The sequence below is a fragment of the Vanessa tameamea genome, chromosome 4 (assembly GCF_037043105.1).
Source record: "Vanessa tameamea isolate UH-Manoa-2023 chromosome 4, ilVanTame1 primary haplotype, whole genome shotgun sequence".
In the NCBI taxonomy this organism is placed as follows: Eukaryota; Metazoa; Arthropoda; class Insecta; order Lepidoptera; family Nymphalidae; genus Vanessa; species Vanessa tameamea.
In genome coordinates, this window is record NC_087312.1 from 5,980,290 (window position 1) to 6,005,722 (window position 25,433).

A 25,433-nucleotide genomic window follows, 5' to 3' on the forward strand; every position below is an offset into this window, starting at 1 on the left:
TAGTATTCGCTACTTCATGATGCTACAACTAGAACTATCATAAAAACCATATTTTTCATTTTTGTCTGTTTATCCGAGTTAATACAGTATTAAACAAAAATATATTTGTATGTATAATTAAAATGAAAGAAAATTGATGTCTATTTGATTTCAAAATAGCCAAAATAGGCAGTTATCCTATTCTTAATTAATTTTTATTTACGAGTTATTTAAACATTCTGTTTTTTTTAGCAACTGTCGCTTTTGTTAATTATCATAATATATATATATTTATAGAAATATTGTTATTGTCGTTTATTGAATTCACAAGAAAACCTCGAATCATGAAATCATCGAGTGTTACAATATGATACAATTATATATTTAGATTTAAGCTAGGCATGAATAAAATGACACGCTGAATTTTTTTATCCGATTTAAAAAACTAGCGGTGGCTAGCCGCTATCGTATTTAAAATCTAACACTTAATTAAAACAAAGGTGTCTATCATTACTTGTATAATAAAGATTAAGGCGTAAAGGCTAAACTTAAAAATAGTCGAATAAACATGGAATCTTATTGAAAAAAAAGTATATATATATTTAAATATTTTATTTCAGCCATTTCTTTTTCGATAAGAACTCGATCGATGATATCGATGTCGTCGATGCTTACTGTCAGAACTTCTTCTAGAATGTTTTTCCATTTCCTTATCTTTAGTTACAGGTCGTTCTGGTGATTCGGACCATCTCCAAGATCGAGATGGTGTCGATCTGGGCCTGAAAAAACAAAAAAAAAATAACTTACTAATTATAAATATTTATTCAGAAGCCGAATTAACATAATACTGTTGTACTTAACTTACAATTTAAGAGCAATAAAAAGTTAAAAAAAAATAATAACATTACATATTTAAAGACTGGCTTTAACACACTAGAAAAAGCAAAACTATTTACAAAATAGTTTTCACTTAAACCTATACATATTGGTAAAATAATTAAAAAATTAGATCACATAGTAGTTCCATTTTTATGTTTTTCACACTTATTACTGACATAATATTGTATTGATAAAATATTAGATTATATAATAATACCTTTCAGAATGTCGGTTTTCCTCATGTAGTTTCACAGGATTTTTAAAAACGTGAAGAAAATTACATGCTCTACCTTTTGGACATCTTTTACTTGACTGTAACCCTACAAGCATCACAATTTTTATTTAACAGGTGAAAAAAATTATTAATTGTTGAGTTTGTTAATGTCAATTATTTATCTTAGTTAAATTAGTGACATACCACATATGGCATAATTCCATGACAAAAGCTGGCAAAACTGTAGAGAAAGTTGCTTGCCGCCATACCATCGTGAATGTAAAGCACGATAAGCTTGAACAGCACTACGGATATCAGCATATTCTATATATGTATTACCACGAAGATGTTTCTCATAATTATTACACACCTACAAAAAATAACTAAGACTAGAAAGTAATAAAATATAAAATTCATTGGGTGAAAAAAACAGTTAATTACTATCTTTAATTCATATGGAAAGGTTTTATAACAATTAATAAAATATATTATTTTTGATTTAAAGTAAAAAAACAGAGGATAAATATTAATATTATGCATTGATACAGACCTTTGATAAATCTCACTTTGTACTTTCAATACTAAAATCCGATACCTTCAATTTTTTTTCACACCTATTTTATATAATGAATAATGAGTTAAGTTAACTATAATACTTTGTTTTCATATACAGTAAACATTTTTTATTTTCATTAAATATCATAAATACTAATGTAACAGAGACATAAAATATTCCTTTCTCACAAATTTTCTTTATATTGCTTATTTATTTCAAAGGATACATTTGTTTTAAATTTAACTTATACTTGGACTAACCTTCAACTGCACAACTTTCCCAAATTTCTGGAATTCTGGTAAAATATCTAAAAAGAAATCTTTGAAGTCTTTGTATGTGTCTGTATCTTCATATTCCAACATTATATCAGTATCATACTCATTGTAATTAGCATTTTCTAATCCAAAATGTCCAAACATATTTGCAGCTAAAAGGATCTAAATAAAAACAAACAAAAACACAACAAATTTGATAAACAGATTATTTTGACTAACTTTTGTATAATACTTTTTCACACTTTTATATTTTTGTTTCTCTAATTACCATTATGATAGCATTAATAAGCTATAATATAAAATATAGTAAATAACACAAGTAGCTTACTTTGCTTATTCCAGGATATTTATGATTTCTAGAGCATTCATCACCGAAACGGCAACATGCAGTTTTAGTAAAGAAAGGACATGGTTCACAATTTGGTTTACTTTCATATAAAATCAAAAGTTCTTTAGGAGGTTCCATCAAATCACCGTTTAAAAATTTCTCTAAATTATTCATAAATATTTCTTGTCTTTTTCTATTTTCCTCTTCAATTTCTTTTAACCGCTCTGCTTCTCTTTCTCTCTTTTGTTTTTCCAATTCCCATTCCTAAAATTGAAATAAAAGATAAAATGATATATTTAATTTGTATTTTAGAATATGTAATTTGTGTTTAAGAAAATACTTTTAATTACTATTTCCAGATAAAAGCTCTTTGTAAGAGGGCATTGTCATAACAGGAGCCCATATAATAAAGGATAAAGGTCAGTTCTATGAAAGAATGATCAGTTTTTATACATACATTTCAAAATGTATTGACGAAAGTGTATTGAAAAATTTGATTTATAATTTTACAAAATTTTTGGAGATCTTAAATTTTTGAAAATATATATGGATAAATAATCTGCAAACTGTCAAGAGATTTAAAATAGAAATATCTATAAAAACTTTACATTAAAACATAGCCAGCCCTTCCTTGAACCCTTGAAGTTGTTTTATTATTTATTGATATTGTAAAATTTGATACTAACTAATTTTAATTTAGCTTGCTGTTGAAGTTTCTTTTGGAGTAATGAATCATTTTTTATCTGTATTTTTTTCCATTCCTCTAATGCTACTTGCTCAGCTTGTACCCATTTGTCATTTTCGATCTTATTTGATTTTTCGATTTGTTCAGCCTCAAGTAACTCTAATGCCTCTTGCTCTTTACACCAATTTTGATACTCAAGCGATGATTCTAAAAAATTATAAACATACATTACTGAACATTACAACATTTTGATAAATATATTTAAAATGACAATCACAAATTCTACTATAAAAAAGTTGTTTAATATTTATATAAATTTAAGTACTGATTTTATTGTGTAATTTTACATGAAAAGTTACCTATTTCTTTTGCCTTCAGAGTTCGAATTCGTCTTCTTCTTTCTTTTTTAACCATATTACGCCACTCCGTATGCCTAATAAATAAAAATGATAAATGCATAATTAATAAAAATCTGTAACTTAATATGAATGAGAATATAATATTTAAATAGTAGATATTACTTTCCCATCACATTACACAATAGTGATATTTTTTTTCTTAAGCACTGTTTATTCTATGTAAGGAAACAATCAAAATAAATATGTTTTATCTTGAATGTAAAATTCTATTATGTTAATTCAATTCTTAGTTTAATGGCTTTTAGCTATGTTATTTTTTAAATTATCCAAAAACTTCACACTTCAGAAACTTAGAAATTGACAACATATAATGTTGCCCAATCATAATGTTTTTATTTAATTCCGTTAACGATGTGGTTTTCTTTTTATTACGTTGCCACTTGCCAAATCTTAATATATTCAGTTCCTATATATATGCATTTTCATTTCAATGTAAGAAATTCAGACTTCGGAGGATGGGGATGATGAAAAATGTAACAGGTGTTGTTACATAAGCGTCTCATCGGAAAAAAAAATAGCATCGTCCAGAAAGGGTAGTAGGTGGTAGTTGGCATAAACTGCTCCAGGTATCTACTTGGCTCATTTCTGATTTCGTTCGTGTTGTCTTAATTTTTAACCTTTGTAGGACCCTTCAAGAGGAATGGGCCATGGCATATATTTTATATTATACAATACGTCTGTAGGAGAGATGAGTTAATAGAATTTCAGATACACGTAAAATATACTACCTACCACTTTATAGATAGGTACTCTGTATACAAAGGTATATATTTACAGTTTTAACCATATTGAAGGTAGTTTTAAAATATGAATTTGAAGTTAATTAGTTACTGGTTATAATTTTCACTTTTTTTTTCAAACTATCATCTATATTTACTTATTAAAATATTTTAGTTTTATTTATTATTAATGGATAGACATAAAGAGAAATTGAAAAGTAATATTTTAAATAACAATGAAAGTGAAATAAAAGAATTATTAGAAAATGGATTCGATCCTAACTTTGAAAATGGTTGGCCTGTAAGACTAGCAGCTCGGTGTGGACTTTTTTCCATTGTTAAATTATTCATTCAATATGGGGCTAATCCACATTCATTAAATGAAGCTGGTAAAGATAATACATACTCGCAAATTTATGTTTTGAATATGTGTCTTCTGTGAAATACGTGTGCCAGTGCCTAACTCAATAAAACCTACTACGGTATTAGTTTTTATTTATCTTTGTTATTCTTATATATTACAGGTGCATCGACTTTGCAGCTTGCAGTTTTTTCTGGATTACACTGGGACACCGATGAGTGGACATACTTATTGTCGTGTTGTGACTCATCTCAGCTGGCTGATGGCGCTGCCGTTGCTATTATTTTTAACAATATAGCAGCTTTAAGGAAAATTCTATGCACTGGAAGATGTAACACAAATATACCAACTACTTTGACAGGTCTCGTCTTATCTTTTGATTTTTTATATAAATAATATTTTCTAGAAAATAACTAGTAGGTATATTAATTGTTGCATTGTTGCATTGCATTAAGAGTATCTGTTGTTAGATTTATTAACTTACTTGAAATAAGTTCGTGTAATAGTTGTCTTTAGTTGGCTAGAGGAGATACATTTTTTTATATATCTTTTTGTTCTTTACTTAGTTTTCTTAAGTTAGCGAAGGTAGATCACATAGGAAATAAAAGAACTAACCTAACACTGAAGGATTTTTTTTGTAAAAAATCTAAAACGACCAAATAAGATCAGTATTTAACGAACGAAATAGCAAAAAGAAAATTATCTCCCCCCGCTAACTTAAGAAAACTTTGTATGTTATATGTATATTATGTTACTCTTATAAGATTCTTAGCCAAGTTATGCCTCGAATTTGGCTGACGAGTTGTCTTTTTTTATTATTATTTTTTATAATAGTTGTAATTCTTTTTTTTCTTTATTTTAAGGTAAAACAGTGGAGGATTTAGCAAAAGGATATAAAATGCAATACATTTTAAACTTTCCAGTAGTTCAGAATAGCCTTCAAGTGTCATCGCGACCATCTCCTCGTATGCCTAGATCGGTAAATAATTGCTTAAGCGATTCAATCATATTCTGTTAAAAGTAACAAATAAAAACTACTAAAAAATTTGTATAAAAACCGAAAACAATGTAGTTTAATTACTAATTATGACATATTTGTTCTTCAGGATGTTAGAAATTCTGAAATTCGACAACAAGGCAATAGAAATTTGTCACCTTCGGTTGCGCGATTCTTTGATCTAACAGCCGGCCAGTCAGCTCTAAGTCCACCACATAGCCCATTAGGATCGATATTTCCATCGACAGCTCAACAACTGTGATGTACTGCATTTTATATTAAAATTTAGACGTTTTATCATTTTATAAATTGACATGGATTGTACCTAACTCGTATATAAATAGCAAAATAATAATTTAATTTATTCGAATATGTACAATTTAAGCCAAAATGCTAAAAGCGATCATTTGTAAATGATGTAGTAATATGTTATGGAGCAATATGTATGGCGTTATTTATTATATAAGATTTGGTACTCTTTGCACAATATTTTTTTACTTATGACGTACTTATGAATTTTATTGTTGTAATGAATTTTTGTACAATGACCCAAAAACATTTTTGAGAAAACGACTTAGAATAAATATCTCTCAAAATGTAGAACATGTGTAACAATATAATATCCTATTTTGTAATGTAATATATAAATTATATGTTAACGTTGACTTCTTTCATAAACAATTATTCTACAATTAATAAAATCTTTTACCTTATTAATACATACTTCAAAGATATATATTGTTTTATTGCCATTTAAAGGAATTTATTAATATCAAATTAAAGATAACTACTTAATTAATGTTGTGTTGGTGTGCAGAGACTTATTAATTGAGTTTCTGGTAATTTACCATTTATTACCTATAAAAAAATAGTAGGTAAGAATTAAGTTTGCAATTATTATAATATAATGCTTTTGTTTGTTCATTTGTTAATACTTACATTATCGTAACCGTTTTCATGATGATACGAGTCATTTGTTATCTTTAGAGGAACCCCGAGAATGAACGGCATTTTAAGCTTAATGGTGCTAATAAACTTCGATAATATTAAATTCTGAAAAAAATGTTGATTTGCGGTATTCATGATATAAGTACAAAAACTGTTGATGAAGATGAGTATCTAGTCTATCTAGCAGTATCGATTCCGTATGAAAAGGCTTTCAAAAATTGTGTAATATAGTTAGGTATATTTTGTAATATAGGTTATTTAACAAAAGAAGAAGCAAATTAATCGTAACAACGTACTTGGATTATTACTTACGCTTTATTATGTATTTTTACTAATTGAACTATACATTCTCAATTAGTAAAATGAAATTCTGTGTATTGTTATCACTATAAAGTTATTTTCTGGTTTAACTATTGTTAGGAATATTACAAATAGTAAAAAGTGATAAAATTGTCTATGACTAAATGTAATTGTCTTTAAATAGTTTGAGTATTTATAATATTTGACAATACGCCTGAAGGCTGTTTTAGTTTAGGGTCTATGCTACAGAAGACTCTCTACCTCTAGTAACATATGTATACCTATAGTCACAAGAGTCGAAATATACCTATAGTCTATTGCAACCACAAAAGGACAAATTTGACGACCTCCATGGTCGAGTAGTGTGTACACAGGTTTTCATGGGTACGTCACTCCGAGGTCCCGGGTTCGATTCCCGGCCGAGTCGATGTAGAAAAAGTTCATTAGTTTTCTATATTGTCTTGGGTCTGGGTGTATGTGGTACCGTCGTTACTTCTGATTATCCATAACACAAGTACTTTAGCTACTTACATTGGGATCAGAGTAATGTATGTGATGTTGTCGAATATTTATTTAAAAAAAAAAAAAAGCCAATTTAACAATATTTACAGACATGTTAAAACATCTGATTTAAATATACCACTTATTTCGATTATGGAAACAAACAAAGTAACTATAATTCGCAGACAAGAAGACTAACAATAATAGAAAATAAACTAACTTCAGCATTTTTAGGTAACGGCGTGATGATAGGATAGCTTCTTAGAAGGCAAACCTCTGGATACGTCAGTGGTTCGCCGCGCCAAAACCGAACTTTGTAGTATGAATATTCTTCGTCGGGCAATCGATATCCATGCTAAGAAGAAATCGTTTTTTATTTAACTATCAATATAATTGTCATTTTTGTGCAAGTGACGTAGGTATGTTTGGACCTGCCAGCATAATACTTTTGCTAATTGTTCGCGTGTGCATCCGCTTGCAAGCAATTAGCAAAAGTATTTCGAGTGTGTTAGTTTTTACGTGCGCGACGGACGCCGCGTGGGCGGTGCGCACAGGGCGCACACTTCAGGTGGGTTTTGAATAAGGAATATCTCCATATTTATATAATGAATTTTGACAATTACTTTATACTGACAAGCTAATCATTTCTCTATTTATATAACTGAACATTATAGTCGGCGAGTTAACAAAAAGTTGAGTGCAGTAAAATTGTTATGTAAAAACTTTCTTTACTCGCTTTAAATCTCCTTACTGTCAGTGTCAGACAAATGTAATACGACATGTGAATTTTAGAATTTACTTGTCGAATTACATTTAAATAGATGTTGTTAACAAAATAATCAGTGTCGGCGTTAGACGTCGGCGACATCGGCCCCGCCTACGGAATGTCGCCTCACAAAAATCTTTCCAAATTATTTAAAGTTTAGTTTTTCGTTATTGTGTGCGTAATTAGTATTTACAAAAAGTTACAGAATTTTCTGGCAACACTATGTAAATTGGCCATTTAGCGATCCCAGACTCAAAAGAACTGGAATTTAAAGCCAGTTAAATAAAAATAAATGAAAAATTAAACTTAAAGAAAAAGAAAAGATATCGTGCACGAAACTTGGGGTACCCCCGAAGTCGTTAATTTCTGTTTGATACATCTGCCATAAATCTCGCAGATTCTCGTAGGCAGAAGATTTTTTTTTGACATTAAATCTCATATTTCTATCAATCAGTGTTTAATTCAACTCATTCAATTCGTTTGTTGTCCGTGGTACTACCAGACTTAACATTTAAAAGCAAAGGGGATGCCACTGACGTCCACGCTTGGTCTAACGCTGCCTCTGAAGGTAAAAATAAATATTTTTAAACTTGCAATATTTTTCCAGTGTCGACGTATATCCTTGTAACACTTAAAATCTCCAGACTTTGGCAAAGACTTACTGTATTCTTCAATTATAGCCTTGTTCAAGCTTGAATAAAGTTATAAAATAAGATTATCGTTATTAAAATATTATAAATACAAAGCGAACATAAAATTATTTAAAATTAATCTGAATACCTCGGTAGGACTGTTATACTTTCCCCGGGAAGAAAGTTTTCTTTCGATTTTATTAGATGTATTTTAACTGGTTTAAATTCTAACATTGTGTAGTCGTCTGTAACAGTGATTCGTTATACAATTTTGACTGCACATGTTTACACTTTTTGTTATTAAATTATTATTACAAATCGATATGACTTGTAACAGTTATTGCGCGGTTTGCCTAAATCTGGATCCAAGCACATGTCAGAAATTATTAAGAAAATATAAATTATGAAGCTAATAATATATTTGAAAAAAATATGTTTTTATAATTAATAAATTAATTAAAAGTTTGTTATTTGTAATTAAAAGATTGTAAACAAAAATTGTATGTCTCTGTACTCGGTTGGTTATTTGTTAATGTGCTTCCTTGAACAGAGAACACAATTAATTAGTTTGTATATTCTAATTACAGACTTCTAAATCTCATTATACATATTTATTCATGTAAATGTATCAAGTTATAAACTCTTTAATAGCCTGCTGGTGTGCAGTTAACAACTCAAAGACATTAAGATCCCATACCGTCGTTTGGCATTCAGAAGCGCGAATGTGAAAATATTGCATTTTTCTTTCTTAATAATTTTTTTTTTTTTTTATAAGAAGTAATATATCGTCGTTTGGCATTAGTTTTAATTTAAAAAAAAGAATTACTAGTTAGGTATATTTTAACAATTTGTAAGTACTTACCGTTTACATATAGTTTCAATTTTATACCATCTTGAGGTCCAAAAACTTTTAGGAAATTTCGGTTATTAATAAAATAATTTGGACCTATAAAATTCCATACGGGTGCAATTTTAGCTGACATTGTATAAAAGAAGCACATTGAATAAACATCAGATGTAACTTGACGAATGCTGCCGTCCTTAAATGTTGTAATATGAGTTATAAATAAAATAACAACCGAACAACTTAAATAACATAAAACAATTACTCACTTGAATCAAAGAATATTTTATAAATAGTGAATTTAAACGGTCATAATCATCACCTATTTTATTAAAAACAATATGAATTTGCTTAACATCATTTTTATCGGGACAAGATAATATAGAAGAAGCTGAAAATATAATCATCCTGAAAAATCAAATTTTATATTAAATGTATGCAACTGGATAAATTTAAGGGTACATACCTCTATTACCTACATAAGATACTTAATATTTGTCCTACCTGCATTTAAGTATCTTCCAATGGTAATTTGATGGTGCAGAACGATCGTGTTTGTCTTTTACGTTTGCTATAGCCTTAAGATAACATAAGTTATTAAAATTTTCGTTTAAGATTTTATAAGTATAATAAGTCGACATTTTTAATAGAAACGTAAGTTAATTAAAGAACCGTATACTTCTTGAAATATCTATTTTCCCGCCAAATAAAAAAAAATGTCATTTTTTTTTTAAATATGTATATTTTGTACATAAAAATATACAGCATCAATTTTTTTATAGATAAACACTAAACAAAAATAGTGTGTTTAATGTACTCCACATGTTTCAGCTATTATTTACAAAATGGCTTATGTTGTAGGCGGGTACGAAGAGTCGCTAATAATTCGAAAATTCGAATCGATGTTTGGGCCTGGCCTATATAACAATTCAGTAGTAAGTAAAATAACTTGTTGATATTTTTAGCTATTTAATTAGAATAAATATTTGTTTTTTTAAACGTCACGCCCTCTTACAATCAGTCTAGATACTGAATATTTTCATATTATACAAATTCGGTAGTAATACAATTTTATAATTTACTATTATTTTTTTATATATATTCTGTACTAATACAGTGTATCCTAAACCATGTTAAATATTAGAAAAATATTTATTTTACTCGTCATTCTAAATTACTTTTATTTTTACGAATTTTCAAGTGAAATATATATATTTTTTTTTGAATCTCAACAAATATTTCAATATTGTACACGATTTTCGATTCATGTATAATAATATAGGAGAACCCAGTTTTTCCGAATTTACCGACGAAGGCGAAACTGCATGTTTTAAAAAAAGATAATTTATTTTTATATTTAATAAAAATTGTGAGAATAGTAGAAATGCCTCAATTGAATTAAGGTATTCCTAATGTTTCTATTTAAAACTCTTTTTAAGCTTATCACTTGTGTTAGGAGTCGGTACGACAATAGCCCTAGGGATCAGGATCGATCCTGCAACTTTAGGCGGCCCAAATACCATTGCGCTTATTTTGGGCGCGAGAATACAATTCATATGTTTTAATAGTATGACTACATGACATAATGAAGATTTATCGTTGCAGCGTACTTACACTAACAGTTTTACCAGTATTTGAACAAATTTTTTACATGAACGTTCTAGTTCTCATAGAATATGACAGTGGTTTTCTGCTACCTAATAAAATTTTGGTAAATTTTTAGCACTGTTGCTTGCCAAAATATTGTGCTCGGTTACATTAAATAAAAAATTAAAACAGTTTTCTTGTGTATAAAATTTTTATTTTACTTTAAAATACACGGTTATGTTACTAACAAATCAATTTAGATGAATATGAACTTATAAAGTATGTCATGAAAAAAAGGCGTCAGTAGTATAAAACTATTACATAAAAAAAAATTCATTAATACATAATTATTGTCAATCGGATAGCTAGACTTAATCTAGTGCACGAAGGATAAAATTAATTGTTATGTTCAAACTGATCCCGAGCCTTACGCAATACTCCCTGTGTTTTATGAATTTCTCTGCAAATAGCACGTTGCACATTTCTTTTTCTCATATTAGCTGCATTAAGTTGCGTTAGAGTTTCTGCTAACGTTGCTTTGGTTCTTGCCAACTTTTGCTTAAGAGTAACATTTTCTTCATACAAAGAACCTATAAAATGATACAATATTAATATTCAAAAAAGTTTATGTGTTTAGATATTGTTAAAAAATTGCAAGGAGTTAAGAAATATATTTGATTTATTTAGTGTATTTCATTGATATACATTTTGTATAATTTGATTTTCTTCAAAGAAAATTAAATTATAATATACTTCCTGTCCAAATATTTCCAGGTATTTTTTTTATTGATTCATTCAGTATTATAACAGAAATACTTTAAAGAGTTATGCTTTAAAATACATAATTTTAACACATTCTAAAAAAGGTTAAAAGAAAATATACATACGAGGCGACAAATTGACTGCGTCATTTTGTTCCAGACTCGAAAGTCTATCACTGTCTATTCCTTGATCTGGCGATGTAGGTCGATCTTCTTCGGAATGAACTCCTTCATGGATTTCAACCATATTATTTACAGCTTCCATTGCCATTTTGCGAGTAACTTCTATTTCCAATTGTGCGTTGGATTCCAATGCGGTAGATAACTTTTCACGTGTTTCTTCTAATTCTCTCTCAATACGCAGCCTGTCATGTTGTGCTCTAGCTCTTTCCAGAGCCGCCTGCGAAGCCTGGACAGTTGCCTCGTCTGCTGCCCGCCTAAGTGAACGTTCCGTTTCTAAAAATGTGATCTCCAATTCTTGTTTTTCAGCTCTCATCTTTTCTATCATTTGCATATTGTAAGTAATCTGCTGTTCATTTTCTTTGATTCTTGTTTCCAAAGCGAATAAAGTATGTTTCATAGTTTCTAAATGTTTATTCGCATCTTTAGCATTTTGCTGTTCCAACTCCAGAGCCTCTTTAATTTTTTCGTTTTCTACCGTAAGATCATTAATTTGTTTCAGTGCCAGTTCTAATTTTGTATTTAAGTCTAATTTTTCTTCTTCTAACTGTTGATTGCGCTTAGATATGTCACCAATTTGTTCGAGAATAGCATTTTCGTTTATAGGTTTATTGTCTTCAGATTGAGACCCATAAGACACTTTGGATCTTCGCGACCGATGTCTATTTACATCTGAAATACACTCTTTAACCGCTACTCCTGTATCACAGAGCCCAACTCTTGCTAAGGAAACATTTCTATCGGGTTCCGACCAACATTCTGATTCCGATATAACATCAGCTTGGGGAACATTGCGGATAGCTTTTCTCAAAGAATATTTGTTGTTATCATCACTGCACATCAAGTGATGTCCGAACATCATAGTTAAATCTTCTATCCTCATTGATTGTGAAATATCTAGATTACTTTCATCCATTGTGAAATCATCCGGAGCCATTGATTCATCTAATTGTAAACCTACTGGTAAAGCTAGGCTTTGTTCTAATATACTTTCGGCTAGCTTTTTCTTTTCATCGCCCAAAACACATCTGTAATGTTTTTTTTATTAAATTATTACAATACTAGCATCTGATACTCCGAACTGATATAATTTGAATTTTTAATGCAATTTTAATTTTGACAAACTTACATAACAAATGACTTATTTATATTTATTGTTTTACTTATTTTTATTGATATGTTTTTAACGTGTAATAAATTTACTTACTTATGTGACAACAATTTATCAAGAAAATATGCCAATCCTTGTAAGCGTCTTGTAAGCAGTTGTTGAAGGTTCCTGAAAACAATATTAAAATTAGTAATGATAAGTTATTTTGTTTTTATATATTTGGCTTATGTATAGTAAAAATATACCCAGCGGAATCTTCAGTTTGCGCATTGTCAAAACTAGTCTGCAGCAGCCTGACCTTATTTTCCAAATCTTTGATATGTTCATCCTTACATTTTAATATTTCTTCATATTTTTCCAGCTGTGAGTCGCTTACGTGTGCGTATGTCAACTCCTTATCCTGTTAATTAATACACTTTTATTATAATAAACTGAAAAGTTGTTCCAAAATAAGAAATAATATACGAAAGAGTAATAATGTACCAGTTTTAATTTTTTTATTTCCTTGTCCTGTTGTTGGATTTTTTTCATACAACCTTTGATCATTTGTAGGGCCTTGTGGTTTTCTTTCTTTAGCCTTGTCAGTTGGTCCTGCGACATGTAAAGGAATATATTTTACAAAACTGTTTGTGTCAATCATGCTTGTGATTGGAACTGAATATTACGCACACATCTATACAGTAATATAAAGGCGGTTTTCCCAACAGATAGAGTAGGTCCGGGGCTAGGTAGCAAAGTTTACTTTTTACCACAGGGAGTGGAGTGAAGGCGGTGGCTATCTTTCATAAGACAGTCAAGGTATCATATCTTGTAATGTTTATTTTATATATGTTTAATAAGTTTTTCAGGTTTTTTATAATGTAATTTTTGATACGTTTAGTGTTTACTTACCAAGTCCTCATTATTAACTGTAACAGCTAAGTAATCTCTGAAATAAAAAAATAATCAAGATGTTAAAAAAAGTTGACTTCCATCATCGTGTCGAGATTCTAGTACGAATGCAGACAAATTATTTAATGATGACATACAAAACACATGATTATTTAATAATGGTGAAACCTCTCGGTGTATTGTTAAAATATACTTATTTTATCAATATGCATCGAAATTGATTATTTTTTATATGGAAACAAATATTTATTATATTGACTTACCCAGCTGATTCCGACTGATATGTTTCGTCAACGAGGTCGGTGTGATTTCCTGTTTCCTAAAATTGTAAAAATATTGTTGCATCAGTGAGCTATTTAGGTCTGCGTATCGTTCAATACTAAACTAAATATAAAGGAATGGTACCTTTATCGGTTCACTATTGTCTTTTCTGGTCACTGTAATACTGTTATTTACTGACACCTCTGCAGTTTCAGTGGATATCGACCCCTATTTATGAAGAAATGAATAGATTAGTTACAAAAACACTTTATTAATAATAAATATAAACTATATTATACATCTATTACCTGATTCTCTAAGACATCAATGGCTTCAGCTGCCGCTGCAAGCAATTCTTGTTTATCAGTTAGCTGTCTTCTTAGTTCCTCTACTTCAACTTGAAGGCGTACGTTATGTTCTAATAAACCCTAAACGAAAAAATATATAATTCGTCAGATGATCGATGAAAGTAAAATATATAAACATAAGTATATGGTAGTCGCACAAGTGATGGCTGGTAATTTACAAAAACGGGCATTTTAAATTTTTGTTTGTCTCATAACTTACTTGGACGGCAGGCGGTGCACCGCTACCTAATTTTTCTTCTAGAAAATATATACGCAATTTAAGATGAAAGTTTTCTTTTCTTAAACCATTTAACTGTTCTTCATATTGTTTCATGCTTATTCCACTTGCAGTAGTGACATCTGTGAATTATAGAGTTTCTAACAAATTACTGTAGTTCTACTATTTAAATTATTGTTTATCAATTAGAAATTTTCATACCGTGGCCATCTGGAGTGGGAAGTGTCATCTCTTGCAATTTTCGAGGGCTTGTACTGTAAAATTATGTCATTATTTTTTTTTATTAAAGAATTATTTTTTCTTAATTATACATCCTAATATTATAAAAGCAGAAGTGAGTTTGTTTGTAACGTGAAGGCGTCTTGACTACTCAACAAATCATCGTGTAATTTTGCACATACGTTTTCAGACGTACGGAAGAACATACGGAGGTTTCCTATGTGGTATTAGGTTTAATACTTGACTCTCAACAAGGACAAAACTGCGCACGAAAACTATTAGGGGTGAGCTTTATTTTTTATCCACTACGTCTTTGTTGGCAAAATCTTTACCTTACTACTAATTTTCAACATAAAATGATAATTCAGTTATTTTTCACATTAAGTGTGCATTCTATTGATTTATGAAGATTGAATAATAAAAGGGATAACCTGTTTATACATAGGTAATATACTATTGGGAAAGATCTGTTTATTGAAGTACTTAATATAAGCTTATATATGTCATACGTCATAATTGGGCCAAATAAGTACTACCAGCAAATAATCCACAGTGCCAACTAGTCTAAAACGCATGTATGTTCCAGTGTATTTTTTGTGTATTTACTCAATTCAAATATGTTTTTTTTAAATGTTTTTATAATTCCTCCACGGACGTCCTGTCTGTGCCGTTGTTATTTGATATTTTTTAATGTGCCTGCATTTTACAGGCAGCATCATAATCAAAATTTTGTACTGCCAATTAATGTTAAAAAGCTTGCATTCAACTCCACGACGACGACTTCTTCATTGATTCGGAGTTTGTCTTTGTTGAGTCCTTGGAGTTATTAATATTTTCGTGGGATCTGGATTTGTCAGCCTAGAGTCAGTTTCTTAGTCTAGATAGTTTTTTTTTCAGTATGTCCAAAATCTGGTAATCTCTATTATGTCTCTTGTGTAAAATACGAAGTTTTTCAAATCGTCGCGATATTGCAAACACTTTCAAATAAACTTTTGAAAATACTGGCTCATTTTATCATACGTGATAGCTTTCAGTTTAATACCTACATATGTATATAATTTATAATACATCTTACTATAGGCCTCACGAGTATAAGAACAATTATTTAATTAATAGAAAACACTTCAATCATATTAATATCGAAATGGATTAATAATTATTATTTTTTTATTAATAACTAATTCTACCAAGTATTAAATAAATTCTAATTTAACCATAAAATATAGTAAAATACGAGTGACATTATGCCGAAATTATTATTAATGTAACGCAAAAATCAAGAAAAGGACAAATCGTCATATTTTTTTCTTAAATTTAAAAATGTGACTAATACATACACAGTACGTGTTGAACATTACAAGATGCAGACACTGGCAATAAAAAAATACTTGCTACTAATGATAAATTTCGCATTTGAAACTTATGAACGCAATTATTATTATTATTTACCATTTATTCGTCAAATGATGGTGTAAATAAATATTACGATATATTTTGAGTCACTTAAATTTATAAATATTACTATATATGTATAGTTTAGTAAATCGAACCGATTATAATATAGTATTCCTCCGAGTATAGTGTACTGTTACAACTTATCGTTATTACGAATGTTTTATTTACAGAAAACACATACATCAAATAATTGATTTCGATAATAGGGCAAATAAACTGAACTATGTTTATTTATTTATTACTGTTATTTTTTAAAACAAACGGCTACCTAATTTGACTGATATTTTACAAGATAGATCTTTCTGAAAAAGTTGTTGCAATTCAAGTTGCGTGAATAAAGATTGAATTATATTAATAATAATTTAATAATAACATATTATTATATTATTGTAATTAAAAAAAAAAGATATATTATAATTATTAAGTATAATGTTTCTAATCTAATCTATCGATCGACCCTACAAAATTATAAAAGCAAGTTTTTGTCCCTTTTTTGTTTATAATATATTTTTTTTATATATGCGTATATGATACATATATTTATTCACATCAAATAAAATAATAAGTGAATAAATATTAATGCTTTATTAATTGGTATATTTGTTGCACACATCTAGTTATTACACAGAAAAAGATAAGCTCAACTATATTATAAAAAATAACATTATTTATCATATATTTACGTACCTAAAGGGTGATGATATATTATTAACAACATGCTTAGATGTAGTCATTCGAGGTAAAGTTGCCATTTGAACCACAATTGAAATAATGTGTTTACGAAACACACACGCCAAAAAATCTTAAATTATAAAATCACAATATCACAAAAAGAACACGACTGATTGCACTATGTCTTCACGGTGTCTATTAATAAATCGTTCACTTTTATACTATAATATTGTTCACTGGATAATTCAGTGATAACTAAATATTAAATCTTAGGTCAATTGTAATAATAATAGATATAAACAATGACAACAACAACATTACGAATGTATTACGAGCAACAAAATCCGTAAACGACGTTGTGTTGAACGTGGTTGTTTTGAGTTTTGACTGCACATATGAAGCATACAGAAACTAGGACAGGCATACTTCGGGATGATATCGGGAACATTCGAGCGTCTCCGTAAGTTTGTAGATGAAATATTTTTACTCTTTGGTACCAAATAAGATGAAAAGAGATAAATATATTTCACACCAGAGATCCGAACGGCGATCGCACAAAGGGCGGAGTCGGATGCTGTTAGATACGGAAATAGATTAACTGATTTATTCCGAATATTATTAAGAATATTAGTAGCAAATTTATGTTTTAGCACATAACTGACCTACCTTATAGCATCATTATACTTTACTTAATAAATTGTCAGTAACTGTTGAGATGTTAAATGTATTATATTAAATAATTGAATATAATTTTATCAATGGTTACCACCATTATTTTAACTTATTAGTTATTACCATGAAAAATATTTCTAAGTGAATTTTTATTGTATATATTTTTTACTGTCATTTTATAAGGAGTAATGTTTTTCAATAGTATTGATATTATTTATTAAAAGAGCATCAATGCTCATTTATTTTTTAATATATGATTATGTTAATATCAGCTTCCAAACTTTACAAGTTGTATTTTGTATATTATATGTTATTTTACCAATTATTTCATTTTATTAACTATTGCCAGTAGTCACTTTTTGCTTTTAAAAGTGGTGTAATTACTGTATCAAACTACTACAAAATCTGTAATCATGTCATAGTGAATTGTTGGCATGTTACTAAATTTAGGTGTTTCTTTAAACCAGTATACTTACAAAATTATACATTTGTATTTTAAGAACAGTAACAGTTTCTGGAATGCTTGCATGGCATTACACTAAGACTTCCTTCAAGTGACGAAAGGAGTCGGGGACAAATTTGAGAATTTCAAACTTTTAGGGGAATAATGCCTTATATTAAAATTTTTATCTTATTAAATAGATGCAATTATTATATTTTGTTTAATTTGTAAATAAAATAGTCAATTAAATAGAGCTTTCATATACAATTAAATTAAAATAAAACAATCCATAAGTTTGACTTGTGTCTCATACATCTGCAATATTTAGAAATGTTGTACTTAAATGGCAAATACTAACATCCTCTGTAACAGATATATTCTTAGAGCAAACGTCTTTATTTATATGCAGTTATTTAATCTACAAAGCCATTAAAACTATACTAATAAGCTCCTAGACGATCCACATTTTCAATTCAATGTTTTTTTTTTATCAAGCCAATGTAAAAGTCTACCGATTTGATTTAAAATTTGCATATTTTTAAGTTAAAAATAAGTTTATAACATAAAATATTTTATTAATTAATGAGATACTTACATAATAGCACCTTCAACTGCAGAATCTGACATGATTGTTTTATTTAATTTCTTTGTACCAAGGAACTTTCTTGAATGAAAAATCTACAAGTAAATCACAAATTAATACAGTATTAAGTGTAGCACTAAAAAGGACATTATTTTAGCGCTTTTCGAGAGAATTATTATTCAATTAAAGTTTCTGTTTAGTTTTAATTCGGATGTCAAAATAATAAAATTGTCCTAAAATGTTTACTTCTGAAATACTCGACAGTATGTTACAGTAATAATGGATTTTAAGCAATAATAGTTATTTTTAACAGTTTTTTGACTAAACTGTAAACTTACAAGCAATTAAGTGGACGATATCGCTTTACGTTATCCAATTAATAAATTTCAAATCTTTTTAAATTTAACGATGATGAATATCATATGACATTTCTGTCTTTTCTATGTTCCAAACAAAGGAGTTTTAATCTGTTAAACAGATAAAAAACGTTTAAAATGAAAAAACATGCTCTTTTTTTAAAGGAATAATGCAGTTTACACGAAAGATATAAAATATTTTTAGACTAAAAATAATAAAAATACTCGATTTCCTTCAATTTTATCAACAAAAATAATATTTTTTTCTTATATAAATTGTCGAGGCCCTTGCTCAGCGATGAGCGTGGGATATTATTTAAACTTTAATGTCTTTTCATACTGAAATAGAATAAGAGTTAAAAATGCTTAATAATACGAAAACAAATCTTGTTATAATAAACAAAGTAACAATATTTACCGAATGTATATTGTTGCTTAAATAAAAATGTGTAAATAAGTGGTAAAGTTTTAAAATACTCTAAAAGTTTTAAAAACTTAGATTTATTATAATGTATTAAATTTTAATGCTAAATACTTTTTTTAAATAGCAGATTACTATTACTTTGCTACTTTCTATTCAATTTTATTGTATCGAGTATTAGCGCGTTTCTTTAAATTTTACCGTCTAACTCCAACAGCGCCATATAAATTTGAAACATTTTGAGGGACACATTTCATACTAACTTACTTTTTTTTATTACGTAATAATATATCTCCATACCTCTACTCTGGTAATTTTCATAATTTAAATAAGAGCAATTATAAAAAAAAATAATAAAAAATAAAAAAATAAAATAAATTCAATTCTTAGTTTAATGGCTTTTATTTGCGCCGACAGGGCACAGATTATTTCGCCAATGTCACGTAGGAAAAAAAAAATCATATTTCACAGTTCAATTTGACGTTGACAATATTGTCAAATGCAAATTCTAACAACACATGCTAATTAAATTATTTAACTTTTCCGTAATATAAATTACTTTGAATTTTATAAAGCTGAGATATTGTGTGCATAAAATATGTCGCTTGTAACCAGTGTTCGTATGCTTTTTAAAAGGGTAACGTTGTCAGACATAAGAACTATCAGAAATATTCGATTTTATTCAGATCAGCCCAGTGAATCTGCTGATGATCAACAGAACTCGATTGATCCCTTAAAAGATCGAACAAAATCAGTTCCCGTTGAAACTAGTATAAGGTATTTGCAAAGTAAAGCCTACAAACAAACTTACGGAGATAACCCCGTCTGGTTTTTGTATAGACGAAACCATAGGGGTGGTGTCGCGCCAAAGCATACGAGAAGATCATGTGTGCGCAATGGAGTCATATCCACGGGCAATCCTTGCCCAATATGTCGAGATGAGTATCTCGTTCTAGAACCTAGAAACACAAAATTACTTGAACAATTTATATCAGAATACACAGGACATGTGAGTAAATTTATATTATTTATTTCTTGAGATAAAGTTGTATCACAATAACATGTACAATTTACATACATATATTAATTAACTAAAACTTATGACTGCTATTTTTTTAGTTTTAAAGTCCTAATAGCTTTTTGGGTATCTTAACTAATATTATAAATGCAAACGTTACTCTTACTGTCTGTAACACTTCTATGGCCAAAATACTGCATATAGTAAAATTTGCTAAGCAGCAAGCTTGAACCGCTAAGAAGAAAAAAGGATATTTTTTAGTATCAAATACCTGATAACCAATGCCTAAAATGCGAGTGACAACTAATTTCTCTAAAAATTTATTTAATTTTGTTATGTCTCTGCCAAATATTAATAAATATATTATTAGTTTGGCAATTGCATTAAAGAGCCTTATAGTATTGATAGTATAATGATATAGTTATATCCATTGAGTTGCATTATAGTTTTTGCTTTAGACAGTGTATCTTTTTATTATATTTAAGTGTAGTGATGATTGCATGCTATGAAACATTACAAACAATGATGTACACCTTAATATTTTAAGTTAAAAAAAGATGACACTATGATCATATTGAAATTATATTTTGAAAATATTGAATAAATATTCTGTTTGAGTAAATTACTAAAAGACATATATATTGTTTTTTACAAGAATCTTTTAAAAAAAGATTTCATAAAATAGTATTTAATTAACAATTACAAATCATTCCAGATATTGGATGCCTTTAAAACTGGACTTTGTCAAAAGAAACATAAAGAACTATTACTAGCTATTGAAAAAGCTTGGGATCAAGGATATTTAACTTATGATGTACCATTTAGGGAATATGATTATTCTTTGTATAATAAAAATATAAATTAGATATTATTTATAACAAATTAGAATAGTGAAATAAAGTAATACAGAAAGTTTGGTTATTTTTTTATTTATTTATAAAATAATTATATTTTATACATGGCACTTAAATCTTCAACATCACAAATTAATAAAAATATTTTAACAGTAATTGTTATGTAAAGTTATCCAATAATTTTGTTCTATTTCTTTGTAGTAATAGTTCTCTAATCAGCGCAGACTTTTCTCTCTCTAAGACTGATATTCTTTCATTTTTACGGTTGACTTCCTGCAATAAAAATTAATTCTTTTAATTTAGAAATGTAACATATAAGATAACATTAACTACAATACTTTTACTCATTTAATAAAATTATCTTTGATAAAATTAATGTAAAATAAATTGATAGTGAGCTGAAAGTTAGCCTTTGGTATTTCTGTAAAATGTGACTTTCATGCTTCATTTTGTTTAAAATAGAATAGTTTTAATAAAACCAGTAAGTACATAACCAATAAATCGAACCACCATAACTTAAAAAATATTTATGAATAATATGGTGAAATATCATTAATATTTTATTGGTGAGATGACCATGGTTTCTACCAATCGTTTTATGATCTAAAACTAATCTGACCTCTGCTAGCATTCGATTTTGAGATCGTAGAACAGCTGCATTATTAGGTGTTGGTAAAGTGTTTAATGATGTTGGCAAAGCAAGATTCATGTGTAATGAGAGTGGTCCGTGGCGCCACCCAGCTGCCAGTGCTCCAAGTTGTCGATTAAGTTCTAAGATTCGCGCACGTAGTAATTCTAAGCGCTCTTGATGTGCTTCATTCCACGGCTCCTTTAACAAGATAAATTAATTATTTTTGATAAAAAAAAATCCTACTAATATAAAAATAATATATACGTATATATATGCTTATGATATTAATTGTACGTGAAAATTAACTGGATTTTAGTTTTAACTACTCAATAGTGAAATCTTATATAGATAATTGTGTATATTGTAGTTCAGAAAACGTTTAAGGTACTTGTCCATAAGCTACTTCACCTACGGAGGAAGCTTCGGATAGAAACTACTATAATAAGGATATTTACAGAAGTTTTAGATATCATTAGTAAAAACGTATTTAGTCTAGATTCCGGATTCAAACCCGGGCAAGCACCACTGGCTTTTCATGTATTTTTTTTTTATAATTCGTCTCGTGTAAAAAAAGTAGTCTGTGAATGTCCTACTGCAGGGCTAAGGCCTCAACTCCCTTTTGCGAAGAAGGTATGGACCTTATTCCAACACGCTGCTACAGAGCAAGTTGGTGTTTACACATGTGACAGAATTTAATTGAAACTAGATACATGGAGGTTTTCTCACGATGTTTTCCTTCACCATTGAGCACGAGATGAATTAGAGACACAAATGAAAATTCCGAGGTCATGAACCCAGGTAGGGTTCGAACCCGTAATCATCGTTTAGGAAGCACGCTTTCTAACTACTATTTCAATAAAAAGAGGGCACGGAGCGAGTGTTGGTTGCGAATACAGTTTCAAAAAGAATGTTATGTAAGGAGATGAAAAAAAAAATTTTAAACCAATAATACTTGAAAATTAAATATTTTACATTAAATAAAATTACTCTTTGTTTCACTCGGAAGTATGGCTTTGTGTAAGCCCTTCTGGATAGGACGCGATTTATAACATATTCTTCATTTATTCATTCATAACAACTTAGTTTCCTAGGCTGAAGGCGCGATGAAAGGAATGGTTAATATTTCTTACAGCGCTAATATCTATGGAAAGTTGTGACTACTTACCATCGGGTGACTCATTTACCTTTCCGCATACATATTTGAAAAAAAATATATTATATCGATATTCATATTATATGTATATAATTAAAATAATAAAAATATTTGATTTAGATTATTTTCGTATTTTTTAACGCGGTAGATAAATGCTAATCCTCAAAATAAATATAATAATAATTAAAAACACGTGCAAATAATAGATAAAATGCATATATGTAAAACATTTACTTAATTATTTTTAGCTAGAGGTTAATCAGGTATAGGTTTGCTTGTGTAAAATGTAGTCATGAGAAATGGGAATGCCAAGCGAATTTATTCAAAGCTAATACATATATACATCATTTAACACCGTAGGATTAACTGTCATCTCGTTCGGATAATTCATATCACAAGGGATCACGAGATTACCGAATGAAAACACGTAGAGAACGTTAAAATTGAAAAGATTAATATAAACTGAGTTATTATATATATAATAATATAAAATACGGTATTGATTTATCCATTACCACATATGCGCCCATTCTGCCTGCGTATCGCATTTTGTCTTGCACTTCTGTCAATTGTTTTAAGTACCACTCTCTGGCTTCTTCAACAGCGGTTAATCCTTGTAATAAAACGTCTTTTTCTTGTTCAATTTGCTTCATTTTCTTTAATAAATTATAATCTACTCCGTTGTGTAAGGTATGCCGACGAGGCTCTCGTCTTCGGGAGGTTTTTCGTAGATTTGTTTGTGTTCCATTAGCAGATCGGCCATCGCCGAGGCCACGGTCTTGTCCTTCTATTGATCTCGTTATCTCTTCAAAATCTATTTTAGGTTCTCCTATATCATCACTTTCTAAACCCGCCTCTTCTGATTTGTAAATACTGCTCGAAGTTTCTTTTCGTTCCATTGCATTTTTCTCTAGTCTTGGAGGCTTTGGAGGACCATAAATCTTAAGAGATTGAGAAGTGTCATGCTTAGATACAGTAGTTCCTTTTCCAGTTTGCAATAGCTCTGGTAATGCATTATCCTTGTCTTCAATTAATTGAGGCATGCTAGTAGTTCGATGTGTAGGATTTCCAGTGTTTCTCATTAAATTCCAATTTCTAGTATTGTGTGAATTGTCTAGATCAATTATTGGGGCCGATGGAGGTCGATGAATTTGCGTATTCATTTGAGAATTAATTCCAACACTGTCAATACCTTCATTTATTGTATTTATTTTACCAGACGCATTTTGGACTTGGTTTCGTAGCAGACAAATTTTGAGGCCAGTACAAAAACTTTCAAATGTTAATAAACCATCATGAGAAGCAACCTTTTGAAGACTTTCAATAACACCACGGGGAAGGCCTTTAGTACGGTCATCGCGCCATCGATTTTCTATATCTGTTAACTTTACATACCCTGTGTGTTTATCATCCATTATATCGAATAGTGTTCTCATTGCTAAAACAAACTGCTTAGGTAAAGATTCCATGTTTGTACGATCTAAATTTTTCATAATAGTTTGCTATGTCGTGCATAAAATTTGTCCTTCAAGTCTAATGAACGGATACAATTTAACATGTATGTAGAAACGGACCGGAAAAATCACATATATTAAATTTTAAGTGCTTATAATATAATGGAACTAAAGATTTGAGACAAGCTAGTATGAATTAACTTTATAACTGATCACATAATAAATTATTATAAAAACAGCCCGATTTAATGAACGGTAGAAAGATTGTGCGATGGGCGAGCGAACCGGCTAGTGGGAGTGATTTTGCGGACTATGCAGGCCAAGAGAACAACGAAACCGGTTAAACAACATTTCGGGCAGGTAGAGGCGATAGTATAGACGAGTTGCTGCTCCAGGTTTTCAAAGTAATTGATAGGATTTTAATTATGTTAAAATTAAAAGTTCTAACTACTTTAATATTATAAAAATATTACCTTTATAAGAAATTTCAAGGAAGGAAAATGAATTCAAATAATGTTTTATTGATTAAATCATTACGAACGGTAACAAGGCACCTGTACTAGGTTTAGACAAAATAATAAAATTTTATTAAACTATGACATCGAAATATAATTGCTAAACCAGCTATATAATTGTATAATATTATGTAGTTGTAATGTGTGTGTTAGCGTTATACAAGCGAAGTATTCGCTTTTTGATAGATGAAAGTGGATCTAGTGATTGC

At 29.1% G+C, this 25,433-nt stretch overlaps 6 protein-coding genes across 7 annotated transcripts; 2 read left to right on the forward strand and 4 right to left on the reverse strand.

Moving 5' to 3' along the window:
• Positions 1-580: 580 nt before the first annotated feature.
• On the reverse strand, positions 581-3,551 carry LOC113394382 (U2 small nuclear ribonucleoprotein auxiliary factor 35 kDa subunit-related protein 2). Its single transcript, XM_026631679.2, has 8 exons — positions 3,438-3,551; positions 3,276-3,349; positions 2,918-3,123; positions 2,232-2,495; positions 1,889-2,065; positions 1,277-1,442; positions 1,076-1,178; positions 581-758 (listed from the first exon to the last, which is right to left on the reverse strand). The coding sequence occupies exons 1-8, from the start codon at positions 3,443-3,445 to the stop codon at positions 596-598; spliced, it is 1,161 nt and encodes a 386-aa protein (XP_026487464.2). The 5' UTR covers positions 3,446-3,551; the 3' UTR covers positions 581-595.
• Positions 3,552-4,149: 598 nt separating this feature from the next.
• LOC113394456 (uncharacterized) lies at positions 4,150-6,140 on the forward strand. Its single transcript, XM_026631768.2, has 4 exons — positions 4,150-4,443; positions 4,579-4,776; positions 5,279-5,394; positions 5,522-6,140. Exons 1-4 carry the CDS (start codon positions 4,245-4,247, stop codon positions 5,672-5,674), a joined length of 666 nt encoding a protein of 221 aa, XP_026487553.1. The 5' UTR covers positions 4,150-4,244; the 3' UTR covers positions 5,675-6,140.
• Positions 6,141-6,207: 67 nt separating this feature from the next.
• Positions 6,208-10,044, reverse strand: LOC113394457 (uncharacterized protein C18orf63-like). The gene is made up of 8 exons (XM_026631769.2): positions 9,908-10,044; positions 9,673-9,811; positions 9,422-9,599; positions 8,708-8,804; positions 8,522-8,618; positions 7,382-7,516; positions 6,352-6,465; positions 6,208-6,270 (listed from the first exon to the last, which is right to left on the reverse strand). The coding sequence occupies exons 1-8, from the start codon at positions 10,042-10,044 to the stop codon at positions 6,208-6,210; spliced, it is 960 nt and encodes a 319-aa protein (XP_026487554.1).
• Positions 10,045-11,182: 1,138 nt separating this feature from the next.
• LOC113394377 (centrosomin) lies at positions 11,183-18,993 on the reverse strand. 2 transcript variants are annotated; one of them, XM_026631664.2, is made up of 12 exons: positions 18,835-18,993; positions 14,981-15,033; positions 14,762-14,901; positions 14,503-14,622; positions 14,339-14,422; positions 14,197-14,252; positions 13,934-13,970; positions 13,526-13,633; positions 13,288-13,442; positions 13,139-13,210; positions 11,878-12,959; positions 11,183-11,580 (listed from the first exon to the last, which is right to left on the reverse strand). In XM_026631664.2, the coding sequence occupies exons 1-12, from the start codon at positions 18,864-18,866 to the stop codon at positions 11,387-11,389; spliced, it is 2,133 nt and encodes a 710-aa protein (XP_026487449.2). In that variant the 5' UTR covers positions 18,867-18,993; the 3' UTR covers positions 11,183-11,386. The 2 variants fall into 2 exon arrangements, with proteins under 2 accessions (XP_026487449.2, XP_026487448.2); XM_026631663.2 differs by lacking the exon at positions 18,835-18,993 and adding an exon at positions 17,141-17,557.
• A 1,106-nt stretch (positions 18,994-20,099) lies between these two features.
• LOC113394397 (small ribosomal subunit protein mS40) lies at positions 20,100-21,529 on the forward strand. The gene is made up of 2 exons (XM_026631696.2): positions 20,100-20,608; positions 21,333-21,529. Exons 1-2 carry the CDS (start codon positions 20,198-20,200, stop codon positions 21,480-21,482), a joined length of 561 nt encoding a protein of 186 aa, XP_026487481.1. The 5' UTR covers positions 20,100-20,197; the 3' UTR covers positions 21,483-21,529.
• A 2-nt stretch (positions 21,530-21,531) lies between these two features.
• Positions 21,532-25,035, reverse strand: LOC113394395 (suppressor APC domain-containing protein 2). Its single transcript, XM_026631695.2, has 3 exons — positions 23,771-25,035; positions 22,091-22,300; positions 21,532-21,744 (listed from the first exon to the last, which is right to left on the reverse strand). The coding sequence occupies exons 1-3, from the start codon at positions 24,746-24,748 to the stop codon at positions 21,631-21,633; spliced, it is 1,302 nt and encodes a 433-aa protein (XP_026487480.2). The 5' UTR covers positions 24,749-25,035; the 3' UTR covers positions 21,532-21,630.
• Positions 25,036-25,433: the final 398 nt, after the last annotated feature.

What these genes read in the sequence shown, in the direction of transcription:
- LOC113394382 (XM_026631679.2), bottom strand. An exon ending in TCTGAAGGCAAAAGAAATAG is followed by an intron (nt 3,124 to 3,275) that starts GTAACTTTTCAT and finishes ATAATTTTTTAG; the next exon opens with AATCATCGCTTGAGTATCAA. An exon ending in AATATCCTGGAATAAGCAAA is followed by an intron (nt 2,066 to 2,231) that starts GTAAGCTACTTG and finishes GTTTTTATTTAG; the next exon opens with ATCCTTTTAGCTGCAAATAT.
- LOC113394457 (XM_026631769.2), bottom strand. Translation starts at nt 10,044, where the DNA reads ATGTCGACTTATTATACTTATAAAATCTTAAACGAAAATTTTAATAAC. An exon ending in AGTATAACAGTCCTACCGAG is followed by an intron (nt 8,619 to 8,707) that starts GTATTCAGATTA and finishes ACTTTATTCAAG; the next exon opens with CTTGAACAAGGCTATAATTG. An exon ending in GTCGACACTGGAAAAATATT is followed by an intron (nt 7,517 to 8,521) that starts GCAAGTTTAAAA and finishes ATTTCTTCTTAG; the next exon opens with CATGGATATCGATTGCCCGA.
- LOC113394395 (XM_026631695.2), bottom strand. Translation starts at nt 24,748, where the DNA reads ATGAAAAATTTAGATCGTACAAACATGGAATCTTTACCTAAGCAGTTT. An exon ending in GCAGAATGGGCGCATATGTG is followed by an intron (nt 22,301 to 23,770) that starts GTAATGGATAAA and finishes ATCTTGTTAAAG; the next exon opens with GAGCCGTGGAATGAAGCACA. An exon ending in AAAATCGAATGCTAGCAGAG is followed by an intron (nt 21,745 to 22,090) that starts GTCAGATTAGTT and finishes TTTTTATTGCAG; the next exon opens with GAAGTCAACCGTAAAAATGA.
- LOC113394377 (XM_026631663.2), bottom strand. Translation starts at nt 17,205, where the DNA reads ATGGCAACTTTACCTCGAATGACTACATCTAAGCATGTTGTTAATAAT. An exon ending in TATCAGTCGGAATCAGCTGG is followed by an intron (nt 13,971 to 14,196) that starts GTAAGTCAATAT and finishes TTTTTATTTCAG; the next exon opens with AGATTACTTAGCTGTTACAG. An exon ending in CAAACTGAAGATTCCGCTGG is followed by an intron (nt 13,211 to 13,287) that starts GTATATTTTTAC and finishes TATTGTTTTCAG; the next exon opens with GAACCTTCAACAACTGCTTA.
- LOC113394397 (XM_026631696.2), top strand. Translation starts at nt 20,198, where the DNA reads ATGTCGCTTGTAACCAGTGTTCGTATGCTTTTTAAAAGGGTAACGTTG. An exon ending in TATCAGAATACACAGGACAT is followed by an intron (nt 20,609 to 21,332) that starts GTGAGTAAATTT and finishes AAATCATTCCAG; the next exon opens with ATATTGGATGCCTTTAAAAC.
- LOC113394456 (XM_026631768.2), top strand. Translation starts at nt 4,245, where the DNA reads ATGGATAGACATAAAGAGAAATTGAAAAGTAATATTTTAAATAACAAT. An exon ending in ACATTCATTAAATGAAGCTG is followed by an intron (nt 4,444 to 4,578) that starts GTAAAGATAATA and finishes TATATATTACAG; the next exon opens with GTGCATCGACTTTGCAGCTT. An exon ending in TATACCAACTACTTTGACAG is followed by an intron (nt 4,777 to 5,278) that starts GTCTCGTCTTAT and finishes CTTTATTTTAAG; the next exon opens with GTAAAACAGTGGAGGATTTA.